The 27188-nt window shown below is 31.9% G+C and overlaps 2 protein-coding genes across 2 annotated transcripts in view; both read left to right on the forward strand.

Annotated features, from left to right (window-relative positions):
* The first annotated feature begins 252 nt into the window (after window positions 1–252).
* On the forward strand, window positions 253–4449 carry LOC113382954 (peptidoglycan-recognition protein LB-like). Its single transcript, XM_026621210.1, has 5 exons — window positions 253–324; window positions 2323–2533; window positions 2705–2823; window positions 2912–3018; window positions 4309–4449. Exons 1-5 carry the CDS (start codon window positions 270–272, stop codon window positions 4375–4377), a joined length of 561 nt encoding a protein of 186 aa, XP_026476995.1. The 5' UTR covers window positions 253–269; the 3' UTR covers window positions 4378–4449.
* Window positions 4450–26350: 21901 nt separating this feature from the next.
* Window positions 26351–27188, forward strand: part of LOC113382894 (peptidoglycan-recognition protein LB-like) — an 18249-nt gene continuing 17411 nt past the window's right edge. Inside the window, exon 1 of the mRNA XM_026621143.1 lies at window positions 26351–26495. Coding sequence (XP_026476928.1) covers window positions 26444–26495 — 52 coding nt within the window. The 5' untranslated portion in view covers window positions 26351–26443. The remainder of the gene's footprint in view (window positions 26496–27188) is intronic.

The raw sequence follows: 27188 nt of genomic DNA on the forward strand, positions 1-27188 counted from the left end.
ACTAAACTTAACTGATTACAAAAGTACAATATAAACTGATCAGTACAAGTGATAACATTTAATTTATTTTTAAATGGTTCAATTAATCTTGAAATAAATTATCAAAATGTAATTTTTGTTTGTCTTTGTATTGATTAGATATTTATTTACGTAATTTTGCGCACAGTACAAAACCATTATGATGTGTTGATATAAATACAGAATTCGAAAAAAATAAATTAATGTCTTGAGAACTATTTTAGTGATATTTTTTTAATAAAATAAAAAAGATGGTTGCTGCAGCGCCTTTACTTCTTAATCTTTTAACTATCGCAAATGCCGCAAGTAAGTATTTAAATTTAAATAGATATAATTTAAACAGACAGATTAATCTATTTCTGTTTTAAATAACATATAAAATAAAATAAATAATAAATTGATTATTCATAATAAATAAATATAAATTAGAAAGCATTTTTTTTGTGAATCTGTGCAACTACTGAATTTGGAATGCATTTTTAGGGTTGTTTGAAAATTATTTCCTGTATTACGTTAAATATATAATATTTTATAAATGGTTTACTGTGTTTAAACTTACTTAGTGTAATTAATTATTAATTAACTAAGTGTAAGTAAAATTTTGACTTAAAGCAAGTTGCTTAAACCTCACAGTGACGATAAACTATATGTTAATTTCAAAAATAAGATTCATTAATTCAAATCTACAATATTTCATTAATAGATTACTGATGTATTTAAATTTACCTTAGTGCAATTAATTCAAATGATCAATAAACCAGGTGTAAGTAAAATTTAGCCTTAAGGCAAGTTGCATCAACTTCCCAGTGTGTTACAACGAGACAAATTTTTACTGTTGATTTGAAACTAATGTAATGAATTTCAAACTGTAATGAAATTTTAGAATCAAACCACTTTTCTTAGGCCTATAACTTTGGTCAATAACATCGATCATCCAGGCGACTCGTAAGCTCAGGAATGATATAAACCAGATTAGACGTATAGCAATTATTAAAAAACCTAAATTATCATTTCTATTTACATTTTTATAAATTGAATCAGTGTTTTACAGTTTATTTTATTACAAAAATGATGTAATGACAAGAAGAAATTATACATATTTTCTACTTGTAAACTATATTTAATAATGATCATTTATGTAATAAACTGTATACTACTATTATTTGAAATAGTTGAATAAAAATCATTTAATGATTAAGTTAAAAATATTTTATTCATTAATTCCGAAGATAAGACCTGGTCAATCTTAACCAAAAAAACTAATCAGCACCATTCCCAAATGATGGGATCCCATCACTTGGAATCCCATCATCCCAAAAATTCTGAACAAACTTTGAAATTTGAAAAATCGTTCAAGATATCATGCAATTCGAATGATGCTCAAATATCTTGAATGGTTTTGGAAATTTCAAAGTCAGTTCAGAATTTTTAGCATAAACGTTAACAAAAAGATTTGCATATGCTATACTTAGTTACATGTTTGAACTGGAACACTAAAAGGCTTTAGATTCATTAAAAAAGTCTAAGAATAATAAAAAAAATATTTAAAATATCTGTTAAAGTATCCACGTGTCCAATATTAAGCATCCACCATGATTTCCACTAATGCAAAATCCGCAAAATTTACTTGCAAAAAATATTAAAATTGGCTAGAAGTGGCATAAAATAGACAATTCAAACGACAACAAAATAATGGAAAATTTTATATCAACATCAAAGCCAAAATAGACGTTATTTAATAAATAATACTTATCCTCAAAGTTATTGTTATTACTGAAAAATTCTAAAGCTAAATCGTAGTCAAAGATTTCTAATCAAACAATGGTTATTCCCATTGAATGCATGATCAAATTGATTACTTTTATATCTACTATAAAAAAAAACATAACGTTTCCCGAAGTATATATATTCCTGCTTTTCCTGTTTGGTAAATTAAGGTAACTTTTTGTTTTTATAATTTTAAACTTATAATCCAATACTCATTTTCCAAAAAGGACGTCAACTTTTGTAAACATCAGGAGAGTTGAGCGAAAAGCGATATCAGTAGAAATATATATATATATTAAGGTGGTTCTTATTACATGGACATTTTCGAATTTTCTTGCTCTCAAGGGCTCAAATGGTTCCAAATTGATAAAAAACAATTATCTGAAAGTTTTAGCTCTTAATATTAACTTTTAGATAGCGCGCAATTCAATCAAACTTCGTATGGAAATAGCATGTCCATACTAATGAAAATTAAGGCCCACCTTATATATATATATATATATATATATATTTTAATATATAACAATTTTTTTTCAGGTACCTGTCCGATAGTCACTCGCGCCCAATGGGGAGCAAAGCCTCCAACAAATGTCCAACACATCACTTCCACATTATCGCACGTTATAATTCACCATTCCGTGAGTCCTGGACCATGCGGTGGATCTGGTCAAGCAACTTGCGCCAGTGCCATGAAATCTATGCAGAACTACCACCAGCAGACTAACGGATGGGCAGACATAGGCTACAGGTATGCTCCTGAAAAAAAATATAGTATAGCTAAATCTCTAACCTTATTGATTATCTCGATTATTGACACAAGTCGGGCAATTCATGTAACCTAGGGCAAAATAGTACTTACTTGTTTGATTTTTTTCTTGCTTTGCTCAGTCTGTAAAAATTACTGATAATTTTTCCATAGCTTTGCAGTGGGAGGAGATGGCAAAATCTACCAGGGACGAGGATGGAAGGTCGTAGGAGCCCATGCACCAGGCTATAATTTTAACAGTGTTGGAATTTGCCTAATCGGAAACTGGAGCGGTTAGTATTTGAAACAATAAATTTTATATTAATGCCATAAATATATTTTATATTTATTTTAAATGATAATTTCCAAAATGATTTTCAGATAAGTTGCCTTCACAAGCGATGTTGACCGCAGTTAAAAATCTTATATCGTGCGGAGTAGCAGAAGGACACTTGAAAAAGGATTATGTTTTATTAGGACATAGACAAGTATGTTAAAATTTTTGATAAATGCGATTTTCTTAATTGAAACTTTACGTTTCTAAAAACTTATGTAATATTTAACTCCCCGAAAAAAAAGTTTGCTAGAGAGAGGGAGTTTTGCTTCCCCGAAAGAAAGATTTTCTAGGAAATCCAATATGCTAATTTTGAGTTTTTTAGACGTTTCAAGTAGTTCTGAAGCAATTAAGACCAAATTTGGAGAAAGTATAAATGTGTGCGAGCCGACATTTTGAAAAACGTTACATAAAAAAAACGGCTAAACCGATTTTAAAAGTTTAAAATCAATATGATGAAACAAGATTTCTTGGTGAAAATGACACAAGTTGGTTAGTTTTGCCTCGGCACATGAGCTCGTTCTTTTTAGAATTGGCAGAAAAGTGTAAAGAAAGATTATTCAAAAAATCCTGAAGCAAATTCATATTGATTAGTTTTTGGTAAAATTAAATTTAATTAAATTTAATTAAATGCAATTTTTACGTTTTTAATGAATTTTAACATAGATAAAAGAAGAGTATATCGATAAGGTTCCTAAAATATTAAAGACCTATGAAAATGTTTGAGATAGAAAAAATCACTATATTTATATAATTGCATATATGATAAGGGGGCATCTATTAATCACGTGAGGTTTTTAGGAGGAGGGGGGGTTGACAAAAACACACGAAATATAACGAGGGGGAGGAGAGGGGTATAGCAAGATATCACGTGTATTTATTTTTTTACTATTTTTTATAAAAAAAATTCAAACATTTTCATAAAAAACTCAAAAATTTTACAGTTTTTTCACGTAACTAAAAATACACATGGGGGAGGGGGGTGATTTTGAATATCACCAAGGGGAGGGGGGTCTAAAAATCCTCAAAAACTCGCTCACGTGATTAATGGACGCCCCCTAAGTCTATTTAAAAAATAAATTGGAAAATTCAATTTTCACAACAAACAGTAGAAAATTTTATCTAACTAGCTAAAACTAAAATCTCACTTATTGATTATTTACACATATCGTGAAGTTCATGCAACTTCTCTTAATACAGAATGCCCCTTACACCTAGTTTATAACGTGTTTTTGGAACGTGGTAAAATTTCGACAAATTTTGGTTTGGTGCGACAAACCTTTTTCCTATTTTGAAAATGTTATATTTTTTGTCGAAAAATATCTCAGGACAAAATTATGATTAAAAAATTAACGCTAGAAATCTCACTTATTCTATCAGATACAAAATGCATTAAATTATTATTATTATATTTTAAATTTAAATGACTATTAAAATATTACAGGCAGTATCCACAGAATGCCCTGGAAATAAACTCTATGCAGAAATCTCAACCTGGCCGCATAAAGGATAAATATTGATTATATATTAATATATTGTTTTATAAAAATGTAGAATTTTTAAAGAAATACAAATAAATGTAAAACTGTCTTATATTGAAATCTCACATTAAAAGAAATAACTACAGCTGCAATATACAATGCTTCGATTAGTTTACCGTTACAAAATAAATTAAAATACGTATATTGGAATGAAAGTTTCGCAAAAATCGTTATGGATTTATTCGTCTACGTTAAAAAAGAATCGATTGCAGTTGATACCACCATATCTTTTTACATTATTCGACACATAAAAAAATTTATGTAAGGTACATATCAATTAGTAATTTATCCAATAGTGATATGGTCTGGATTTCCAGTTCGGTGCAAATTGCAAGTACACACAAAACATCATAATGATGAATCCTATTATAATTAAAGCGAAGGCGTATTCATGTTTCGGTATGAAAACCGCCGCAATGTAGTTCCAGAAACTCGAAGACGGTTCTGGTAACATTGTTGGATCAGGGTAAGAGATTTGTTGGTCGTAATAATAGTCTCGCTTTGATCGCATCAATTGCCGATATGGTACATATGCTTGTTTATATTCATCGTACATATAAACTTCAGAGTCATCAAATGGTCGACCAAATTCATCAACAAAACTGCCTATATTGTCGTTTGCTGAATCGCGAGAATCGTAATACTCATTATCACTTTCATAGGGCTCTTGCATAACCTGGTATTGGTCATAATCTCGTGTATATTGCTGCTGTCCATAGTAGTCTCTGTTTTGTTCTTGGCCAACTTCTGGTTCTTCATAAATGACAGTTTCGTCTGTTGGAAGAAAATAGATAATTTGGCTTATTACGCCAAATTAAAATCAATAAGCTTTGCAAAAATAATTGAATAGAAATAAATTATATATCAAAAAGTTACATCTAATACTTACCAAGTTATAGATTACAAATAAAAATTAGCAATATGAGACTACAAATAAAATAATATTGAAGAGTTGTACCAGTAGGTGGTGGTTCATTTATAATTGCACTGGATCGTTTTATTATCCGATTTAGAGTTAGTGGAAACATAGTTGATAACACTAATGATGCCAAGCCGGTTTTTGTTTTTATTGATTTTCGTGAACCATCTGATGTGTCGCTCATCACACGAGGCTGGAGGACAAAATACAGTGACTGTTTCTGGCTTTCATTAGGTACACTCTGTGTTTCATCATTTTGTGTGGCTGATTGATCTATTTTTCTTTGTGAAAGTGTAGAGCTGGGAAATTTGTTGGAGGATACATCAGATTGTTGGATATTCTCATTTCGAATCGTACTCGAAGTTGTGGATGGTTGAACAGCTCTCAGCGTTCTAGGCGATGATACTACAGGTCTTACGTTCGAAACCCTAGATACCGTTGGCCTTTGAGATGGTATGATGGATCTAGAAGCTAATACAGATGCACTAAATGGTTTTTCTCTAGTACTTCTGCCTTGAGACGCTAATCTAACTTTTTGATGTGGTACCATCATTCCTCTTTTCGTTTGTTGGATATTCTCAGTCCGACTCAAAGTTGTGGATGGTTGAACAGATGAACCTGCTCTCAGCGTTTTAGGTGATGCTACAGGTCTTACATTCGAAACCTTAGATACGGTTGGCCTTTGAGCTGGTATGGCGGATCTGGAAGCTAGTACAGATACACTGAATGGTTTTTCTCCAGTACTTCCGCCTTGAGACGCTAAACCAACTTTTTGATGTGGCGTCATCATTTCTGTTTTCAAAGCAGGTTTTACTTTAGGCACAGGTTGTGTGAAAACAACATCAGGCGCAATTTGCGATTGTCTACTCCTTTCTGTTATTATTATGCCTGGCTTTCCGGCATTATCACTTTGTGATTTATTTCTAGAAACCCGTTTTGGTGCATTTACTGAGGACAGATTATTGTTTGGATTTATTGTTTGGCTAAGAGTGTCACTAGGAGCAACAACTCTTTTTCTAAAAGAATCAGTCAGTTGTGACATAATCACAGATTTAAAGCGATTATCTTGCGGAGGTAAAGGCAATTCCTCACTTGGCTCGTTATTGGTAGTTGATACATTTGGCCTGAAATGACCACTCGATGTTCCCGTAGAATCCATTTGAAGGACTCTACGACTAGTAGAACTATTCCCACCCCGGTTTGCGCCAAAAATATTTGATGTTTCATCAGAATTTGCACCAGCCCTCAATCTAAGATTAAGATAATTACTATATGCAACTATTTTCCACGTACCGTTAGATCCACCGTATGGTAAGATATTCGACCATCCATCATCTTCATACTGGAATTAAAAAATATTAATTTAGTAGATCAATGAATAAAATGAATGAAGTTACAGGTACATAATTTTTAGTGCCACATCTTCAAGTTATGAGTTACTATTTAATGACAAAAAATCATTATCATCATTTCGTTAACTTATTTAAAGCCTATATGTTATGGAACCTATCATTTACATTTGCCATCATCTTACCTCTGCATATGATTCTGAATATAAATCACGCGGTGAATTTCCTGAACCTCGATATCTTGGTAAACTTCGAAGATTCAGCCTCGATTTACTATTTTTCAAAAATATACATATAATAAAGTAAAGCATTAAAAAAACAATTTCAGAACATTATACCTGTATTTATTTTTGTTTCTATAATATTTTGAGTCAACAGATGGCGCTCTGTAAGAATACGGATTTTCGCAATTATTATAATAATCTTTTCGACTTCTGTAGCCCTAAAACGTTAAATATGGAATTAATTGTAAAAATATAACATAATCAGCTTATGCAATGTATGAAATATGTGACGATTATTTACTTGCATTTATTGAAATGATTTTTCTAAACTTCGTTTAAAATAAGGTGTAAATGGCATTTTGTCGTTGCGTCTAAACGACTTATTCAATAAGAAGGAGATATACTAATCGGAAAATCCAATGTCAAATTAGTCAATTTCAGTCAATATTCAGCTCCATCAATTATTTGAACTTTTACCTTTGGATCATACATCGGATTCTCAAATCGGACGTGATTCGAAGGAGAGCGTATTAAAAAGTCATCATCTTGACCAGATGCAGTTCTTCCCTTATTTTGTTGGACAATATCATCCATAAAATTTGATTGTTGACTAGGTCCTCGTGATCTCAATATGAATTGTGTCTGACTTACTATTGGAAAGAAATTAATAAATATAAATAATCTTAGGAAAAAAATGGTAAATCTTTTGCAATCAGCAATTTAATCACCAATACATATAGAAAATTTGTGGTGGGAGGGTGAATATTTAGGTAAATTCGTTTAATTAAAGAAATTTGAAAATATAATAAAAAAAAAGTCTTAAGAATGGCGACCCTTGCCATTTAGGGATATAAAAATAGATGTTGTCCGATTTCAGTCATAATAAACGTGATTATAAAAAAATTCATATAAATCTATATACAATTATATATATATATATATATATATATATATATTAATATAAATATTATAAATTAACTGTTTTACCTTTTTTGCCAGTATCATCATTCCCACCTACTGGTGAAAACTTTTCTTGCCCATATGGAGCAGCTTCAAAAGACGATGCTTCGTTCTAAATAATTAATGGCAATGAACAATATTATAAACAAACTTATTGAAAGTAAATATTTTCGTTAAAATTATAGGTATCAACATACTCATTAATATTATCCTATAAAACGTTATCATAAATGCATTCGAACCTTGACAAAACCTTTTCATAACAAATGGAAATATTGATATTGTTTATGATAGTGAAAGACAACAGTATCTTCATATTTCTGTTATTTGATTACCGTATAACTCTTCTCGAGATACACTTGGTTTTGTTTATTATTATATCTTCAATAATCAAGAGAAACTTAAGGGGTTAGGGGTACTTGGAATTTTTGAAAAATCGATTTTTATTTTTTTGCATTTTCATTAAGTGTAATATCTTGAAAATGTTCTCTGAAAATTTCAAGTTGATCGGATGATTCACTTTCAACACTTTTTGAGTTATTGGACTCTAACCAGCGCGCTGACGCAAGTGGAGAGCTCGATACTTATACTCAAGATTATTCTCCCTCACCTCCTGATGTTCTAAAAGCTTTAAAACCGATTTACGATGATCTCAGCAATGATAATTTACTTTCAAGATGTATAGTTCAAGATTGAATCCATAATCAGAAAAAATTAAAAGCTTCAACCAACTATTGTAAAACATATGCCTAAAAACCGTGATAACTAGTTCTACTATCGTACAAATTGCTGATTGCATATACATAATCTTTATTATTGATTATGGACCTAATTGTGGGAATAATTCCCATTGGTATGCTGAAAAATTGTTGCACTTGTGAATGTGGCAGATCAGCGCCAAAATGCCATTCGGGGGGCCAAAATGCTTCGTAGGCAACAGCAAATGGGAATTTTGGAAACTTGCACAATGACTGATGAACAATTATATGGCCCAGAAATAGATGACTCGGTTTAAGTAATTCAATAATTCGAATTTCTGTACGTAAATCCAATGTGAAACTTTAAACGCGTATTTCTCAAAACTATGTTTTTTGAACCGGTCACCACTGTAACTCAAAAACCACTTAGTAAATTTTAATGAAATTTATACAGCTTTTAGAATAAATAATAAGCTCGGGCCTGATCGAAGGATTTTTATTTTTTCAAATAATTTTAATTTTTTAAGACCAATTAACTGTTGATTTTTTACCTAAAAATCTAGAATTTTTTTCTGATGCTGCCATTTTGTTATTTTTTGCAAAAAAAAGAAAACCTTCGATCAGGCACAGGATTATCTATTTATAAAACTATTTTTTTATTTGATTGATTTTAGATAAATCTCTAAGGAGTTATGATGGTCACCGCCAGGACCGTTTTTTTGAAACAGCGTCAACAAAAACAGCTATAACTTTGGGAATATTTATTATTTTTTTCCAAAATTTTTGTTACTTCAAGTCAAAACATTGTATAATAATGCCGAATTAATATTTTTGTAAAAAACATCGTTTAATAATAAAAAAAATACTGAATATATTCATTTATTCGTGCCTCCAAGTACCCCTAGCCCTTTAAGGCACGATGCCATGCGCCCACTAGTTTTTTAGTTCCTATTTAAATGGACTATGTTATTGGTGGTCAATGAACCTAAGGTGAATAAGAACGATTGAGACTGATTCTAATATCCAATAAATAATATCTTTGAAGAACAAATCACCATATCATTTTGTCCATACTTTACCTACAAAACATTTAGGTACCCTTGCCATAACTATTTCAAATTATTACACGAGAGGCGCATACAAGGAAGTATTCAGTCTACGAACGTATATATATATATATATATATATATATATATATATATATATATATATTTACCACCCGTATTATTTACTAGTACACTCACACCACTTTTGTTATTGGCAAACTTTGGCAGCGATGTTGGATGTCCTAATGCTGCTGGAAATATTTTTTGTGCTACTGGAACAGATTGCCTAATGAAATATTTAAACTTAAGCTATAAAAATACTAATTGCAACTAAGATTTCTTAGAGCATGTAGTTCTCCAAAATAAAAAAAATCGTTAAAAATCATTGCATACCGTTTAGAACCAAAACCTGAGAATGTATTCTTCGACGGTATATTTTCTGGGAGAACGAGGGACTTTTGTGATTTTGATTTGGGTGGAATTGCCGATGTCTTTTTGCTTATGTTCCTCGAATTTAGTACCTCCGATGGAGCAGTTTTCTTCAAAACAGATGAAGTCGATACAGTTGAAGGTGTTTTGGAGGAGCATGATCCTGCAAAAGATCTCTTCGTTGAGATGTAAGATGATTTGTTCATCACAGCTTCTTCCGGCACGCCAAGAATAGCAGATGCGATAGGCACTAATATCGATTTTTTTCTATTCAATTCAATATCAGGTGCATAAGAATAATTAATTTTTGACGGCTGCCTGGTAGCACGAACACCGGTTCTAGATAGTTGAACACTTGCGTTCTTGGAATTTTGAGAATCTCTAGATTTTTTTAGCATTTTAGAAAGAGGTTGGGTTTCCTGTGTTGCTTCTGAAGCGACGGACCACCGAACAGGCTCTTGAAAAGATGTTGATTTGGATAGGCGCATTGGTTGATGCTCTTCATCATTCAGGTCAGATATTCTAGAAACCTTTTTGTTTAGTATCATAGAATCATTTTCCATATCGTACATAGATTCCATCATTGATGAATAGCTTGGCTCGTTCTCTTCTTCAACTGTTTGTAAAACACGTTCATTATCGGCTTTTTGTTTTTCATGCACATTTGCAAAACTGGTTTGGGCACCAGTCTTTGAAGTAGGGAATTTACATGTTTCGACACCAGCATTTATTTTTTGAATCATATTAGTACTGGTTTTCGTACTAACACAACTCTTGGGTGAGCACATAGGCGAAACACCGGTCGAACAGATATTTGGTTCATCCGTAGCAGTTTCCCGATTTACTGCCGAAATCTCCGTGATTTTGAGACATGTGTTACTACCATATTGTTTAGGCATACAATTTGGGCATACATTTAAATCTAATGCCATGGTCATCCCATAAGGTTTAGCATTCATTTGGCAACCGCAGCTTATACATTCCAATGGTTCACTTACATATATGCGCCTCTCGCATTCAAGAATTCGATCCTTGACGCAAGGATTTGGTGTGCAAGTACAATTATCATTCTTGCGTGTTTTTTTCTTGCGGTTATCCATACAAGATAAGCGAGGATATTTGGGCTTACGAGGACAGTCACATAAAACAACATCATCTGGAAAGCACTTATTTCCAGTGTTACAACACTTGGTAGACCGTGAACAATAACCATAATAAGTGTTAACTTGGTCTACTTCTGTATTCTTCCAATAATTCGCAGACGACGAGAAATGCGATCCTCTTGCATCTTTTCGTGTGGATTCTATACAAATGTTTCGTTGGCTGCAAACCATTTTGGGAAAATTTTGTTTCAATTTGGGAGGTCTGCAAGCTGCTCGAAACCGACACTGCCCAGAGTCTATATAAATATAATTGAAAACAATTCGAATATCATACTTTTACAATAAAATAATATAATTAATATATCAAAAATTACTTTTGCATTTATTTCCATGCTCCTCGCATGATTCCCTTCTCCTGCATGCCATTTTATAGGATCACTTGGAGAAAGCCATTATAAAGGGCAATCTGTTTTTATAGATTTTATAAATATAACAACTACTTTACTTTTTTTTAATTTTTATATTTTATTACATTATTACAAAATTTCAGTCAAACAAAGTTGACATTTATTTTGTTTTTAGGTATGGCTGTTGACATTTTGGATTTTGGAAACTGTAGACCATTCGCAAATAAAATTGTCTATTTTTATAAATGAACGACAAATAATTGTTGAGTTTAATATGAATGAAATTTATTTTTGTCATGGTAGCGTTTGAAACGCAGAAGATTGATAATAATTACGCCACATAATATTGGCCTTCATATTTAATAATAACAAATATAATATATAATTATATCCACAATTAAAAATGATGAAAAAATCAATATATTATAATATGCCACAAGCACCACTTTGATTGTAGAATGCTTTCCAAAACAAAATTATGTCACTATGTATAAGTAGGAAAACAAAATCATTAAAAATAAAAATAAAAATTATAAATAAAAAATATGGATTGATTCTATACTTTCATAATAATCTTTGACTAAAGGGTAGAAGTATTTTTAGGATAAACAAAGCCTTTAGGTTCTAATGGCTTTCTTTGGTGAAAGACCATCATGTTGGGAACGACGTGATTGTAGAGGTATGTATGTACATTTGAATTCAAATATTATTTAACTCTTTGGCCTTGTTTGCCCACTCTCAGGCACCAAAGCCATAATACATCATACAGTTATGTTACGGGTGGGGGTTGGTTAGACCCTTTCGGAATAGCTTATTGTATTTGATTCAATAGCTAATCCGAGGATTTTGTACAATTGAGTATATTAAGGATATACTAGATATTATCTGCTTGGAAAGCGGCCCAGTCGGATGGTGGCTTGAAGTTCGGAATTCTCAGATCGCTGTAAGAAATAGATACTGAGGTAGGAATTGACTCCAGAAGCACATAAGGAACACTGGCTGCGATTAATAACGTATTTATTTACACAAATAGCATCGAACACTTGGGAAGCTCAACAAAACTCATACGGAAAAACAATTGAATCACGTACATGATAAGCGAGCCCGAAATTAGCGATTATATCCAGAATCTTTTTCTGACAATGTCGTCTGCTCGTGCCATGAAGAGTTTTTTTTGTTTCTTACGGAAAATATTTATCCTTTCAGAGGACCAAGTAGATATAGACTCGTTCGAAAAATCCGACACAAACAACCAATTCTTATATCTAACATATAGTTTAGGAAGTAGATCTTGGGAAACACCAATAGCTGCCTTTTGATCAGTAGGAATATGGAACCATTGTGCATTATGAAAGAAGTCGTCAATTTTTGATATTATGTTGGCTACAAACGTTTTCATTGGCGGACTATCATTGAATCATTACCATCATTGTAAATTACGTATTTATATTTACACAAAGAACATCGGCAAAGCTTACGGAAAAACAATTGAACCACGTACATGATAAGCAAGCTCGAGATTAGCGATTATATCCAAAATCTTTTTCTTTCGGGATTGCCAGAGAATAAAAAATTGACTGATTCTGACAATGTCGTCAGAATTCTGGCGCGAACACAGTAACTACAAAACATAACTTTTATACAAAAACGTATTACTAGAGAAGAACACTTGAATTAAATATACTTGAACTAATAAGCTATATTAAAGTTCACAAAATAATCGTTCAAAACAAAACTTGCGTTTCATGTATTTTTGTTGCTCGACCGAAATTAATTCTGAGTATCATCTCAAAATTTAATTCGAGGGCAAAGGGTTAATACCTCTAGCAATAGTAAATGAAAAATATATATATTTTGTAAATAACAATAATTTTATATACGCATTTTTCGTTAGACGTCATATATTGACATTTTTTTCAGGTACAGATCGTTGTAAACACCGATGTAATTGCAACCAACGAACTAGGTCAAGTGTTTCACAACCATCTGGAAATCCACAACGGCCCGGTTGGCCGGAACTTGGTTTCAATTCATCTCAAAATATATTTCCAAACTATACTAATTATTCTAGAAATACTTCACCCCCTAGACCATTTCATTCAGCACATGATCCCTGGGAACTAGATCAACACCCCGTGCGCATACCGAACAATCGAAATTACTCTTTTGCAAATCAAAATTCAGGGGTAAATTGTTCGAGTGGCACACAAAATTTTTATCAACGACCGTGTTCCTTCCACAGTCCACCAAATCGCGAAACACAAAAATTTGTAAGCCACTGCCATGAAAATACACATAAATGTGAAAACGTTACCATCAGTAAACCTTTCGATCCAAAACGTTGTGCAACTGCAAAAAAAGGACATTTGTCACACACATATAATCGATCGTGCTCATCTACAATGAATCTTTGTGAGACACATAAATCGATGTTAAACACTTCGCTATCATTTGCATATTGCACTAATAAACCACAACATTTGTCACACAAATCTATTCAAGTGTGCCCAACTACAACAAATTCTTGTCAAACGCATATAATATCAGAATGCACAAATAAACCAGTTCAGGAAGAAAATGGAAATTGCAAGGCATGCGGCAGTCACTTAGAAAAAACTACATGTGGTATGGCTATGTCCTTCGACTTAAATATATGCCCAAAATGTGTTCCAAAATCATGCAATTGTTCCAACTTGTACCAACCCAAGGATTTGGAAGAAAGCAAGATTACGATGGAAACAAAAATTGAAAATAGCGTCACTAAAAATATTGAAACTCATAAACCACAAACTAAAACAATAGGAACTTCAGATGACTCAATTTCAATAAATTCTATTGCTACCAAAATTAGTAACGCAACCGCCGAAACACAAGCATCTGTAGCTGACATTGAAGGATTCACAAATGTTGCAAAACCAGAAGTATATATACCAACAAGACGTAGTACAGACTCTGAAGACAACGATTATCCAAAATTGACTGAAGAAAAAGCGTCCCAATTAAGCCTCAATATGTTCAAGCCTTGGCTTGTGAAACACCGTGAAGGCGGGGCGGCCTTTTCCTCAGACAAGCATCAAAGGTAACTAAAATGTAGCACATTTAAATATGCGATATAAACAAGAATATATTTCAGATCATCGAGATTTACAAACACCTCAACTACTAGCGTTAATACAAATGAGTCAGTCAATTCAGTGTCTGTGCAATCCCAGTCGCAAAATACTTCAAGACACACAGCACCAGAAAGAAGAAATTTTAATGACGTAGATTCAGCTCAATTGCAGACACCAATACCCACAGAAAGAACAATTTTGCCGAGATTAATCCTGCAATCAAGGAAAGAGAACACGCATATTTCCCGAAGCCGTTCGCAATCTTCAAGGTTATAAATATATGTTTTTGAAGTTCTCAGTTTTGAATATTATCAGACGAATATTTATGCAATTTCTACGGTATTCTATATATAAAACTTTTCCTTTAAATAATATCGTTAGAAAATGCTGTTATAATAAATGCTGATCCAATTCATAATCAGCACTGTGCCTGAATCATATCTATCAAATTTGTTTTTTTAATCTCTAACCATTAATCAAAATGAAATTTCTTGAACGACTTCAAAACAAAATGAAGACGCTTGATTACTCAAATTATAAATTATGAATACACATTAGAGCGGGTCGATTTGTATGGGTCAAAAAAAGTCGCTTCAGCACATATGATTTTCGGATACTAGAGATCAAAATAAAATACTTTGCTGAAGAAACTATATCTCTAAAATGAATTCTGATATCTCGTGCATTGGCCCAAAAATAAGGGTTGAAATTTGAAAAAAAAATCATTTTGACCCATTCAAAGTGACCCAATCGCGTCCAAATGTATGACTGACCCCCACTAACTTTGGAAGGCCGATTCACCCATGCCCCTGTTTCAAACCCAAGAACCTCCCCTGAGCGGTTTTTCAACATTTAACCCTTATCTTTGGGTCAATGCACGGGACATCAGAATTCATTTTAGAGGTATGGTTTCTTGAGCCAAGTATTTTATTTTGATCCCTCGTATCCGAAAATCATATGTGCCTAAGTCACCTTTAAATCGACCCGCCCCAATACTCATATTATGAATATGACGTCTTTATCATCAAGGGTTCCAACTATTTAAAAAAATAAATGGTGGATATTGTATAATGTGTATATGGTGGGTAACGTATAATGTGTAGTATTGACAAACGTAGTTTTAATATTAATACCTTAAAGTAAGTTGGAAGTACAATTTTATAAATTATTATTGAACCTATTCTAGAAGTAGTCAAACCGATCAACGTCCGAATAATGTAGTGTCAAGGGCATCCTCCATGTCGCCAATTGGTACAATGAATTTACCAATGAATTTATCAACAGAACGCCGTGCCCTCAAAAAAAGATCTACACATAGTGAACCAATGGTAAGATAGATTTATATAATATTCATAGAATATATACGAGGTCTGTTCAAAAAGTACCCGGAATTTTCGTTTTTTCAAAAAAATATTTATTTATTCGTCTACATTAATGTGGTCCCCTTCAAAGTAGTCCCCCCCAGATATAATACACTTATGCCAGCGTTTTTTCCAATTTTCGAAGCACCCTTGATATTCACTTTTTGATATGTCCTTGAGCACTCTCAGCGATTTTCTTCAATCGAGGAAAACCGCCGTCCTTTCATGGGTCTCTTCAACTTTGGGAATAGGAAAAAGTCACACGGAGCCATATCTGGTAAATTTTTGCACTTTGCAACACTTTATTTCATTTTTTACGCAAAATTTAATACAAATTCTTTGACTTTTCAATTCTTCCATTGTAAAAATCGCCGAGCTCAGAAAAACACGTCGAACCTTAGCGACTACCACAGACAAAGTAAACAGTGAATATAGCTGAAAATTTCATCATACTTTAGGGGCATGTATACCAACACAATAAAAAAAAAATTTTGACAATCAGACACTCCAGACCCGCGAAATTTAATTATTAGTAATTCCGGGTACTTTTTGAACACACCTCGTATTTTAGTATTTACCTAAAGAAATTTAAAAAATTACTAGTTGCACAACTTCCATAACCAATCTGGAAGATTGATTATTATAGAAGGTTGACCTTCCCTCTGAGCACGGTCAACATACATTTATAAAAGTTACTTCAGGAAAATTTTAAGGCGATATTACAGCCACTTATAAATGGGTTATTTTTGGGTGCTCTGTAATATTAATTTACAATATTTATAAATTATTGTAAATATTTTATAAAAAAATCATATTTCTTATATGTGCATTTGATTAAGCTTTTTTGTATTTTTGCAGAAGCATAATAAATAATGAGTGGTACGATAAATGCATTTAGTTCATCAAAATTTATTCATATTTATACTATCTCACAAATTGCAGATCACAATAGCGACACAAGCAATAGTAAAAAAATCTAATATGAAGTGTAATACGCCGGCACAATGGAAAATTCCTAAAATGAAAGGTTCGTAAACATTTTCAATATTTTTAATATTATAACTTTGCGATGAAATGCATGCGTTTCGCTAGAAAATCCGACTTGGTTATTTCTTCTCAGCATTCCAAGTCATTTTGAATCGTTTAATACCAAAATTAGAAGACATATGTGTGTGTGGTATCAAAAGTTGATCTTTCGTCGAGGTTTTCTCAAAAACAACTGCACAGATATTAAAAATATAAAATCCACTTGATTAAACTCGAGTTGATTAAAATATCCTAAATCGATTTTGAAAATTTAAAAACGGTTCGAAAGATTTCAGTTGGGAATCGAGCAGATTAGTTTTTAGGAAAGATCGACCGGGTCGTCACTTCATAATTATTTGATGCAATTTTTTTCAGGATTTTAATAAAACTTTGAATTGACAGAGTTGATGGTTAAAACAAATATGAAATTTATTTGGATATTCCGTTCTGTGATCTATAGGCACCTACTGATCACAGATGGCTACTCTTAAATCAAAAACATTTGCATTAGAACACAAAGTAAAGTTAAATGTGTTAAATAAATTAAATTAAATTAATTCAATTGAGTTTGCCTGAAAATATCAATCGATAATCCCAAGTTTTAACGAAAAGTCAACATTGTTTTAATTCAGTTGAAAATTTTAGTCACAATTTTAAAATATATCTCAATTATCATTAAGTCGATTGCTTGAACAAATATAGAAGATCATGCAACTTGCTTCAATGCCAAATGCTATTTGCACCTAATTTATATTTCAAGTTATATTAATATTACGATTTTCTTTCTATTAGATGTTCCAAAAAACGACTTCGGTCAGCAAACAGAAGAAACAAAATTAATAACGCACAGGATAAGACGGCGTAAAACTAAAAATATAGAACAAAAACCTATTAATGAAGTTAGTTCATTTTAAAAGTACATATTTAAGTAAAACTAAAATAATAAAATAGAATAAAAATGGATTATTGTTTATTTTTTCAAGAAACGAATCCAACTTGCAGTTGCAAAGACTGATGAACAACAAGAGCAAGAAACGCGCGGTCGAAGTTCTTCGGTAGAAAGTGAAAGGTAATAATTATAATATTTATTACAATTATATTATAACTAGCAAAGCCGACAAACTCCGTTTCGCCACCAGATGGTTTCGTGAGAAAGATGAAGAAATTTTTTGTTTGTTTTTTTATTTGAAAAGGAAAAATTTGATTTTATTGCACAACAGTAATGAATTTATTTCGATTACAAAAATGAAGTGTTTTTTAGTTGAACTTCTCTAAGTAAATGAAAGTGAATCCGCAAATTATCCGTTTCATTGAAGTGCTCTTTGGTAAACCACATTTTTTGTTTTTTGGTCTGACGTTAACACAAACAGAGCGGATGGTTTTCCAACTCGTATACAGGCAACGTATAACTGCCCACGTGAAAAACAATGATTTTCTAAATAATCTATTTGAAATGTATACCGTTATTGCGAACGCAAAGCAAACTGGAAATTGTAATCGTTTGAAGTCAAACGGAAGACTAGTCGGAATCATTGGTATGTCACCAAATCGCCAGCAATTTTTGATTGAATGGTGAAATTCAGTGCGTGTACATCATTATTCTTTGCGGCAAGAATTGCTCGTTGACTTAACCAAGCATAATTCTGATAATTCTCACTAATGTCATTACTCGAATTTTTAATTACGGTGCGTGAAGTTCCAGCAATTTGCATTAAGGCACGATGCCATGCACAACTAATTTTCTTAGCTATAAACCTTGCGGAGCCCGAGACCTTTCCAACGAATGCAAAATTGTCAAAATCGGTTCGTGCGTTCTGGAGTTATTTCGTCAGGAAGGAAAACCCGACTTATTTTTATATATAGAAGATATATGTACCTTCTTGCTAATACCTTCAAATAATTTATAATTTGATGTACATCTGTGATCATTTCTGACCGACAAATGGCTGATTTTTTAATTTATTTACTCCGCCAATACAAGTAAAATGTTTTCTGAATCATTTAAATCGGACACCCCGTTCTCTCAAAAACTGAATTGTCTGGCTACATCCACCTTTGCTAAATTGAAACAGAATGTCCCCTCATCAATAAGATTCGAATGTATTTGTATAATTGCTTAGGATTACGAAGAATGCACAAAGCGACAGACATCGTGGAGGTTATGACCAGGAAGACGAATATCATGGACGTAGCGTCATGATATTAGATCCCGTTCCAGATCAACAATCATCAGTTTGGGGATTGCAAACCCCCGATAAGGACTACGAGGTATTGCTATAATAAATGATAGACTACTGATTAGTATTATATACAAAGCTGAACACTTGTTCCAGGATGATTATGCAGACGACGACGACCAATACGAAGACGTATACCAAGACGAAGAAGAACTGTACGATACAGGTTAATTATTTTCATACACTTATCTAATATATGATTTAAACTATTACACAGGCCAACAAAAATTTTTTTTTGTTTGGTGCATCAAATGTTAGAGCTGATTCTTATAATATTTTTTGCGCTGATTTCAAATCTGCAAACCTGTTTTTTTGTATGAGCCCTAGTTTTTGAGATACAAAGAAGATGCCGAAACCAGGTCCATTCGAGGTCGTCACGGAAAAGAACTTTTCACAGTGTCAACTAATGTCCCAACTAAGGCCGAATGGGTCTTGTAAGTTTGTAGGTACGAGTAGGCATATCGCATTAAAATAACATTCTGAATTGTGTTACTCTTTTGTACTTTCGTTCTTTATATTAGGTGCGCAACTAAGTTCTCGCTGCTTGTCCAGCAATTCTATATATGGCTCTAGCAGTAAGGGTTGGTCATTTTGACAAATCCAAAACGTCTTGAAGCAAGCTTAGAGTAAGTAAACAAACTGCTGCGACATATAATTGATTTCGTTTTTGCATTATATACTTCTGGTTGAAATGAATATGTCCAATTTTATGTGTTGATTTTCGTCTTCCATTCAAAAAAACGGCAGCTTAAGTGCATCGAGAGCTACGGAAATGTTACTCTGAGCAAAACAACAAGCCGTGAAGGGTTTTTTCGCTTCAAAAATGATAATTTTGATGTTGAGGACCACCCTCGTAAAGGAAGGCCAAAACCTTCGAAAACGCTAAATTGAAGGCCTTGTTCAAAGGTGGTTCGTGCCAAACTTAAGAAGATCTTCAGAATTAGGAGTTACCCATCAAGCCATTTCCAAGCTATTGCATGCGTTGGGGATGATTTAGAAGCAAGAAATTTCGGTTCCTTGTGAGTTGAAGCCAAGAGACGTCGAGCGTCGTTTTTTCGCCTTTAAACAACTGCTCCAGCGGCAAGAAAAGAAGAGGTTCTTCATCACATCGTGACAGGTGATAAAAAATCAATACATTACAGCAATCCAAAGAGGAGAAAATCTCGGTGTGGTCGAATATTCACTGCGAAGGTTATGCTCTACATATTGTGGGACCAGGTCGGTGTTATTTGTTATGAGCTGTTGAAACCGAGCGAAACCATCACTGTATCGAACTCAATTGATGCATTTTTTTATAATAAAGTTACATTTTCATCGAAAAAAACAGCGGGAACTTAGTTGCGCACCTAATATATTATATATATCGTATCTTGAAAACTAAAGCTCATAGAAAAAATCCAATGTCATTTTTGAAATCAGCGCCCCAATTATACTTAAAAACAGCATTAAAATCGTTTGCACCATTTTCTTTGTTGGCCTGTGTTATTAATTTGCAATTCATATTTGAGAAACAGATGATCGAACTAGCACTTCGGAATTTAAGCCATCAATTTCTCAAATCGAGGTTTATTCTGAATTTCAGGTGAATCTGCCGTTCAACATGAAACCAATTCCCAAGGTCAGATGGTGTTTGATGGATCTCGGTCGTTTCCTCGAGAAAGTGTCGTCAACGCAAATTTTTTTCGCGATCCATCTCTAACAACTCCTTCACTTAAGACAACGCCTATCTTTAAGCATGAGAAAAATAGCAAAAAAGCATTATCTAAGCAATTTAGTCAAACAGTTAAAGCTCCATCCACAATCAGCGCACGACAGGCGAGTCGTTCTAAAACGAGTCAAACCACTCAACCACGTTCTCAAACCAAGCAATTCAGTCAAACAGTTGTTGCTGGTCCATCCAGGCAAATAAGCCAGAAAATTAAGCGTCCACATAGTCAAATAAGTCAAACCATGGTAACGCCTTCTAGACACTCCTCCATAAGATCTAGTACTGAAGCCGCAAAGCCAGAAGAATCGGAGCCATTTACTTATCAACCTCCACGAAAATTTGATTTAGTGGATATATTAAGCACAAACTATAGTAAACTAATGGATATGGCACAGGATAACGCGCAGATTGAAAGAAAAGCATACAAGCCCAAGCAACCTCAAAAGCTGAATGTGATGTCATCACAGAAATACCGTCCAAGATGGCATTACATACAACAGGGCGGTGAAGTAGGTCAGTCATCTAGTAGAGTGCCAAGTGAATTTCCATCGAGGAACGAAGTCGAACCATCTGTACAACAATATGATACAAATCAAACTGAAAGCGCATCAGAAGAATATTTTGCAGTGCCAGAAAACCAAGAATTATCTACCGAATTCCATGAAGACGAATTTAGTCCTGCGTATGGCAATGAATCATATAATAACCAAAGTCAAATAAATGGAAGTCAACATTTTGATCAGATTGAGTATGAAGACTATGAATATGGGGATGATTTTGAAAATATTGAGGATCACGAGTATTATGACGAACATGGCAATCCTATTTCAGAATATTTTAGTAATGTGATTGATCCTTATACTGGGCAAACTTCATACATTTCAAGAGCACCAAGCAGGGTATCGGAATATCGAGAAACTACACCAATAGATCCGAATTGTATTTGTAGTAAGTGCGAGGCGGAAAACACAATATGGGATTATATCACTGCTGTCTTAATACCTCGGCACGAATATATACTAGCAATGTTATTAATAGCAATTACTGCGGTGGCGATATTTTTACTTTACTACATACATCAATTCACAACATATTTTTGGAAATCATCTTGTCGTAAACATAAATATCTGTTTTAAAAGTAAATCATTACGCTTTGTGTATCGACAATAAATAAAAATAAATTATGTATCAATCTATAAAAATTATTTGTCAATCATTACCACGTTAAAAACTTGTGAAGAACAAGTGCAATAACTAAAGAAAAGGTCAAATTTTCTTGCACTTATTAAATACTAAAAGCACGTTTTTTCTAACATTTCTCAGTTATCAATTTTGTGCATTTTGGCAAACGCAGTTTTCTCTAAATGCATTCTATTGGAAAATTGTTGTATATTTTTTCATATAAAATTCGAGATCAATTTATCAATCATCAACTAAATCAACAACGAGTTTTAGTAAAAAGTCGACCTAAATATCAAAACACCATTTAAAACATTGCCTATGATATCTTAATTACAAGTGAGAATTATAAATGAAAATTAGTTAAAAAATATTAATTGTCCATAAGATATGGTACATTTTGTTGAATAAGATCATTTTGAAACTCATTAATTATATGAGCAAAGTACATAAAAGAATTCTCCATTATATGGATTATTAACCCGAATGTGAAGTTTATGCCTTTAAATAATAAATCAGATTTGGTAAATTAATATTTTCTCAATGTTTCAAGTCATTCTGAACCGTTTGACACCAAAATTAAAAAACTATATGTGTGCGTTAATGTGACTCGCACTTTCACCTTTTCTTGGTCAAGTTTTTTCAAAAACAGCTGCACCGATTTCAAAAATTTAAAAATCATTTGATAAAACTGGATAAGGGAGAATAATCAGAGGAATGATTAGCTTTTATTAAAGATGGGCTGAACCATTCTTCAAAAGATCAAGAACATCATAGAATATTAAAGGCCAATGATTGAATTACAAAAAAATATCAAAGTTTGGAATGATGTTTATAAAATGCACTATACAACTAATTTTTCTTAGTTTGAAACTATTAAGGTAATTTTAATGATAAAAGACTTGTTAATAAGTTTGAAAATGGAAGGACTAAGATTTTAAAATCTAAAAGTATTGAAAAGATTTCAAACTTGAAAAGTTTTTGAGAAAACTTGTACGAAATGTTAAATTTTAGGTCACATCTGCAAACACACATATTACCCCGAATTTTGATCTCAAAAGATTCGGACTAAGTTGAAACATCGAGAAAACATAAAATGAGCAAATTGGATTTTCTAGCAAAAATAAACTTCTTGGGAATGTTAATGAAAAAAGTTGCCTTGCCTTTCCTTTACTATCTGCTAATGTAATTCAATGATGAAATGTAAATAAAGATGGGATGAACCCTTCTTCAAAATTAGTTGTTGAAAAAAAATTTTTTTGATGATTTTATGAAACTTTGCACAGTGATAAAGATCATGGTCTTGAAGATCATTAACATCATAGAATATTACAGGTCAATGAACTGATTCAATTATAAAAAATATTATATTAGGTTGTCAAATATCTCCCTTCCGCTTTTTTGCTCTGGTTTATAATACAAAAAGGCGGAAGGGAGATATTTGACAACCTTATATTAGACATTTATTACGCACTATGGGAAGTTCATGAAATTCGCCTTAAGGAAAAATACCACTTACACCTAGTTTTAATTATTCATCAGTTGGATACACTTTTTACGACAAAAGTTATAGTTCGACATATACTATAGCAAACAGCTTTCCATTACTTCATCATCCATAAAATATACAAACACATGTTACTAGTAAAATTTAAAATTGTTTCAAAATTATTTTATGAACTGATAACAAAATACTTCGCGACGCGTAATTAAGTGCTTGACAAGCAATTACATGTAAATAATAATGCTCAATCAATAAATTCCACAATTCTAAAATTTTACCTAATGGATTACACATTCCACGTTAACTACCTAGTGTTTGTTTCTTCATTTTTGAAGGTAATATTTATCGCAAAAACTATGCAATTTCAGATAAAATCTAATAAAAATGTCAATAGTTCATTGCATGTTAGGTTCTTCCCAGTTATCATCTAGATTACATTCAACATCTAAAAATAAAATAATGCATTAGTAAGCAAATTAACAAATCAAATAGAGGACTAATAAAAAACTAGTCCTAAGTGATATTCTGCTTTGGAAAGTTGCATGGACTTTTAGATAATATACATAATCTAAAATAAATGAGAGTTAACCACTTTTAAAATCGTACAGGTAAAATAGTCAAAATTCGAAAATAAGGTTTACTATTTCAAACTTTTCATGTAAAACTTGACTATCATGTCAAAACGAAAATTTCACAATTGATTACGACAAATAGACCAAGCCAATCTTTAACCAAAACCTAATCAGCACAATTCCTTACTAACATTTTTCAACCAATTTTTGAAAATTCCAAATCGGTTGGTTCAAGATTTTTGGCAGAAACGTTGACAAAAGATTTTGTAATTGTCTGCTTATTATAAAAAAACGGTTCGGCGTATCGTTACACAAAATGAATCGAGTAGGCCTTATCCAGTTTCATCAATTGCTTTAAAATTTTTACAATCGGTGCAGCCGTTCTTGAGAAAATGACATCGAATAGTCAACGATGACCATAAATTTGGTCAAACTTTGGTCTCTAATGATTCATAATGTTTTGAAACGTCGACAATAAAAATTAAATTAAAAAAGATTTGGGAAAATAAAAACAAGAAAAGTTATAAAATTTAGTTTAATTGATTTGTATACAAAAATATAAAAACGATCACTGCTTTCTCCAACATGATATTTTTAATCATGTTTCTTAAAAAGTTTGTAATTCGAATATGTTAACTCCAAACAAAACAATGTATTTCTTTTTATTAAACTAATTGAATTTGGTGGGAAAATGAAATTTATTTTTACTTCTGAAATAATTATATTTATATTCAGTAAAATTTCTTCAAATAAAAGTGAATCATGAATCATATTAGTTAGTAATTTCTTTGTCTCATACATATGTTATTAAGTTTTGATGAATTTACATTAGAATCGTTCGGTGGATTTGACTTGACAAATTTCTTTTTAGTTCTTAAAATCACTTAATTTTGCAATTCGAACACATATTTAAAATATTGCTTTTTCTCTAAAATAAATGGCAATAATCGTTTCTTTGGGAAGCACGTTACTTACCGGGAACTTTTCTTTTGTCAATCTAACTGTAAATTCATAATCCAGAGTAATTATTGCTATGACGTAATGTGCAGACAATAATTTCAAATAGAGAGACCATGTACTTGAGTAAGCAAAAAAAATACTTATTTTTGTAGAGTTTTGTTTTCACCTAGATAATCATAAAAAACTAGCGGTGTATGGCAATCCTACTTTAGAAATTAATCCAAAAAATTAAGATTTATTTCTAAATTCTAATTACAATGACAAACCGATCATGTCATATTTGAAGTATAATTTTAATTATATTATTGATTTAAATATTATACATATATTTAATGCTATTAAAAATAATATAATTTATAATTTAACATTATATAAATGTGTATAATGGTTGACACTAATAAATTTGTGCATCACGAGTCTTACCATATAACTAATAAACATTATTCAAAATTGTTATATGATGTATTTATTTTACTTAAATGCCATCTTGTACAGTAGCAAAGAAGTTTTACTTCAATCGCGATTTGTGTTTATAAAATGCACTACACGACTAATTTTCTTAGTTTGAAAATATTAAGGTAATTTTAATGATAAAAGAACTTGTTAATAAGTTGAAAGTGGAAGGCCTATGATTCTAAAATCTAAAAGTATTGAAATTTTCAAACTTGAAAAGTTTTGTAAAAACGTCGCAGAGATGGTTAAATTTTGGGTCACATCCACACACACATACTTCTCCAATTTTGGTATTAGAAGATTTAAACAATTAATGCCACCCAAATAGCTCATAGAATATAACTCTGATCGTTATTAAGAAAAGAAATAAACAATCTTTAAAAAAAAGATTCAGGCTAAGTTGAAACATCGAAAAAACATAAAATCAGCAAATTGGTCTTTCTAGCAAAAAACAAACGTCTCCTTTGGAATGTTATAAAAAAAGTTTTCTTGACTTTCCTTATAATATATAGATAGATGGTTCAAAAATTGAAAAAATAAGTCCCTTAGCCCCTCATCTATTATCTGTTAGAGTAATTTTGAAGCACACAACAATTTTAATCAATGATTCAAATTCCACGTCCATTATAATACATATATAACACATTTGGTAATGAAAAATACCAGTAACACGGCTGTAGCCATGCAGAAAAGACGAACGATCTGTTTATCAAAATTAAAACTAAATTAAACGTAAACAAAATAATCAAAATCAATTAATTGTAAAAATTGATTAATTGTTAAAGATAATATGGCTGCGATTAGGACATTTTTGTCAATGGCATCGATAGTGGGAATAACAAGTGAGTAGATTTGATGTCAGTAGTAATTGATTATGTTCACAAAAGGTACTTCAAAACTATGATAGTCAAAGTCAACTATAGGGTGGTCCTTAATATGGACATTATCGTATTTCCTTGCTCCCAAGGGCTCAAATGGTTCCAAACTGATAAAAAACAATTCTCTGAAAGTTTTAGCTCTTAATATTAACTTTTAGATAGTGCGCAATTCAATCAAACTTCGTATGGAAATAGCATGGAAAAAATTTTGAAAATTAAAAAAAAAAAATTTAGTTATAACTTAGCGACAAATGAATTAAAAGTAAAAAATGCGTGTCATTTTTTATTGAAAATTCGACGCTCTGCAAAATTTTGAAATTTTTTTGAAAAATGCTATTTCCATACAAAAACTTTGATTGAATTGCGCTCTATCTAAAAGACAATATTAAGAGCTAAAACTTTCAGAGAATTGTTTTTTATCAATTCGGAAACCATTTGAGCCCTTGGGAGCAAGGAAATTCAAAAATGTCCATATTAAGGATCACCCTAAATATATAACAATTATCAAAATATTTTTAAACTATATTATTTGCACTAACTTTTTGATATATCTAAATATGTTTACAGACGTTGTCGACGTAGTAACATCAGTTTCAAATTAAAAAAATAATAATAATTTGTCGGACCATATTTTTTGTAAAATGCATTAAAAAGTGA

The sequence above is a fragment of the Ctenocephalides felis genome, unplaced genomic scaffold, assembly GCF_003426905.1.
Source record: "Ctenocephalides felis isolate EL2017-DRISC unplaced genomic scaffold, ASM342690v1 CF-g0.4_SCAFFOLD_03570, whole genome shotgun sequence".
NCBI lineage: Eukaryota > Metazoa > Arthropoda > Insecta > Siphonaptera > Pulicidae > Ctenocephalides > Ctenocephalides felis.

Coding starts and splice junctions, on each gene's coding strand:
- LOC113382954 (XM_026621210.1), top strand. CDS start 270: ATGGTTGCTGCAGCGCCTTTACTTCTTAATCTTTTAACTATCGCAAAT. Junction 325..2,322: donor AACTATCGCAAATGCCGCAA/GTAAGTATTTAA, acceptor ATTTTTTTTCAG/GTACCTGTCCGATAGTCACT. Junction 2,534..2,704: donor TGGGCAGACATAGGCTACAG/GTATGCTCCTGA, acceptor ATTTTTCCATAG/CTTTGCAGTGGGAGGAGATG.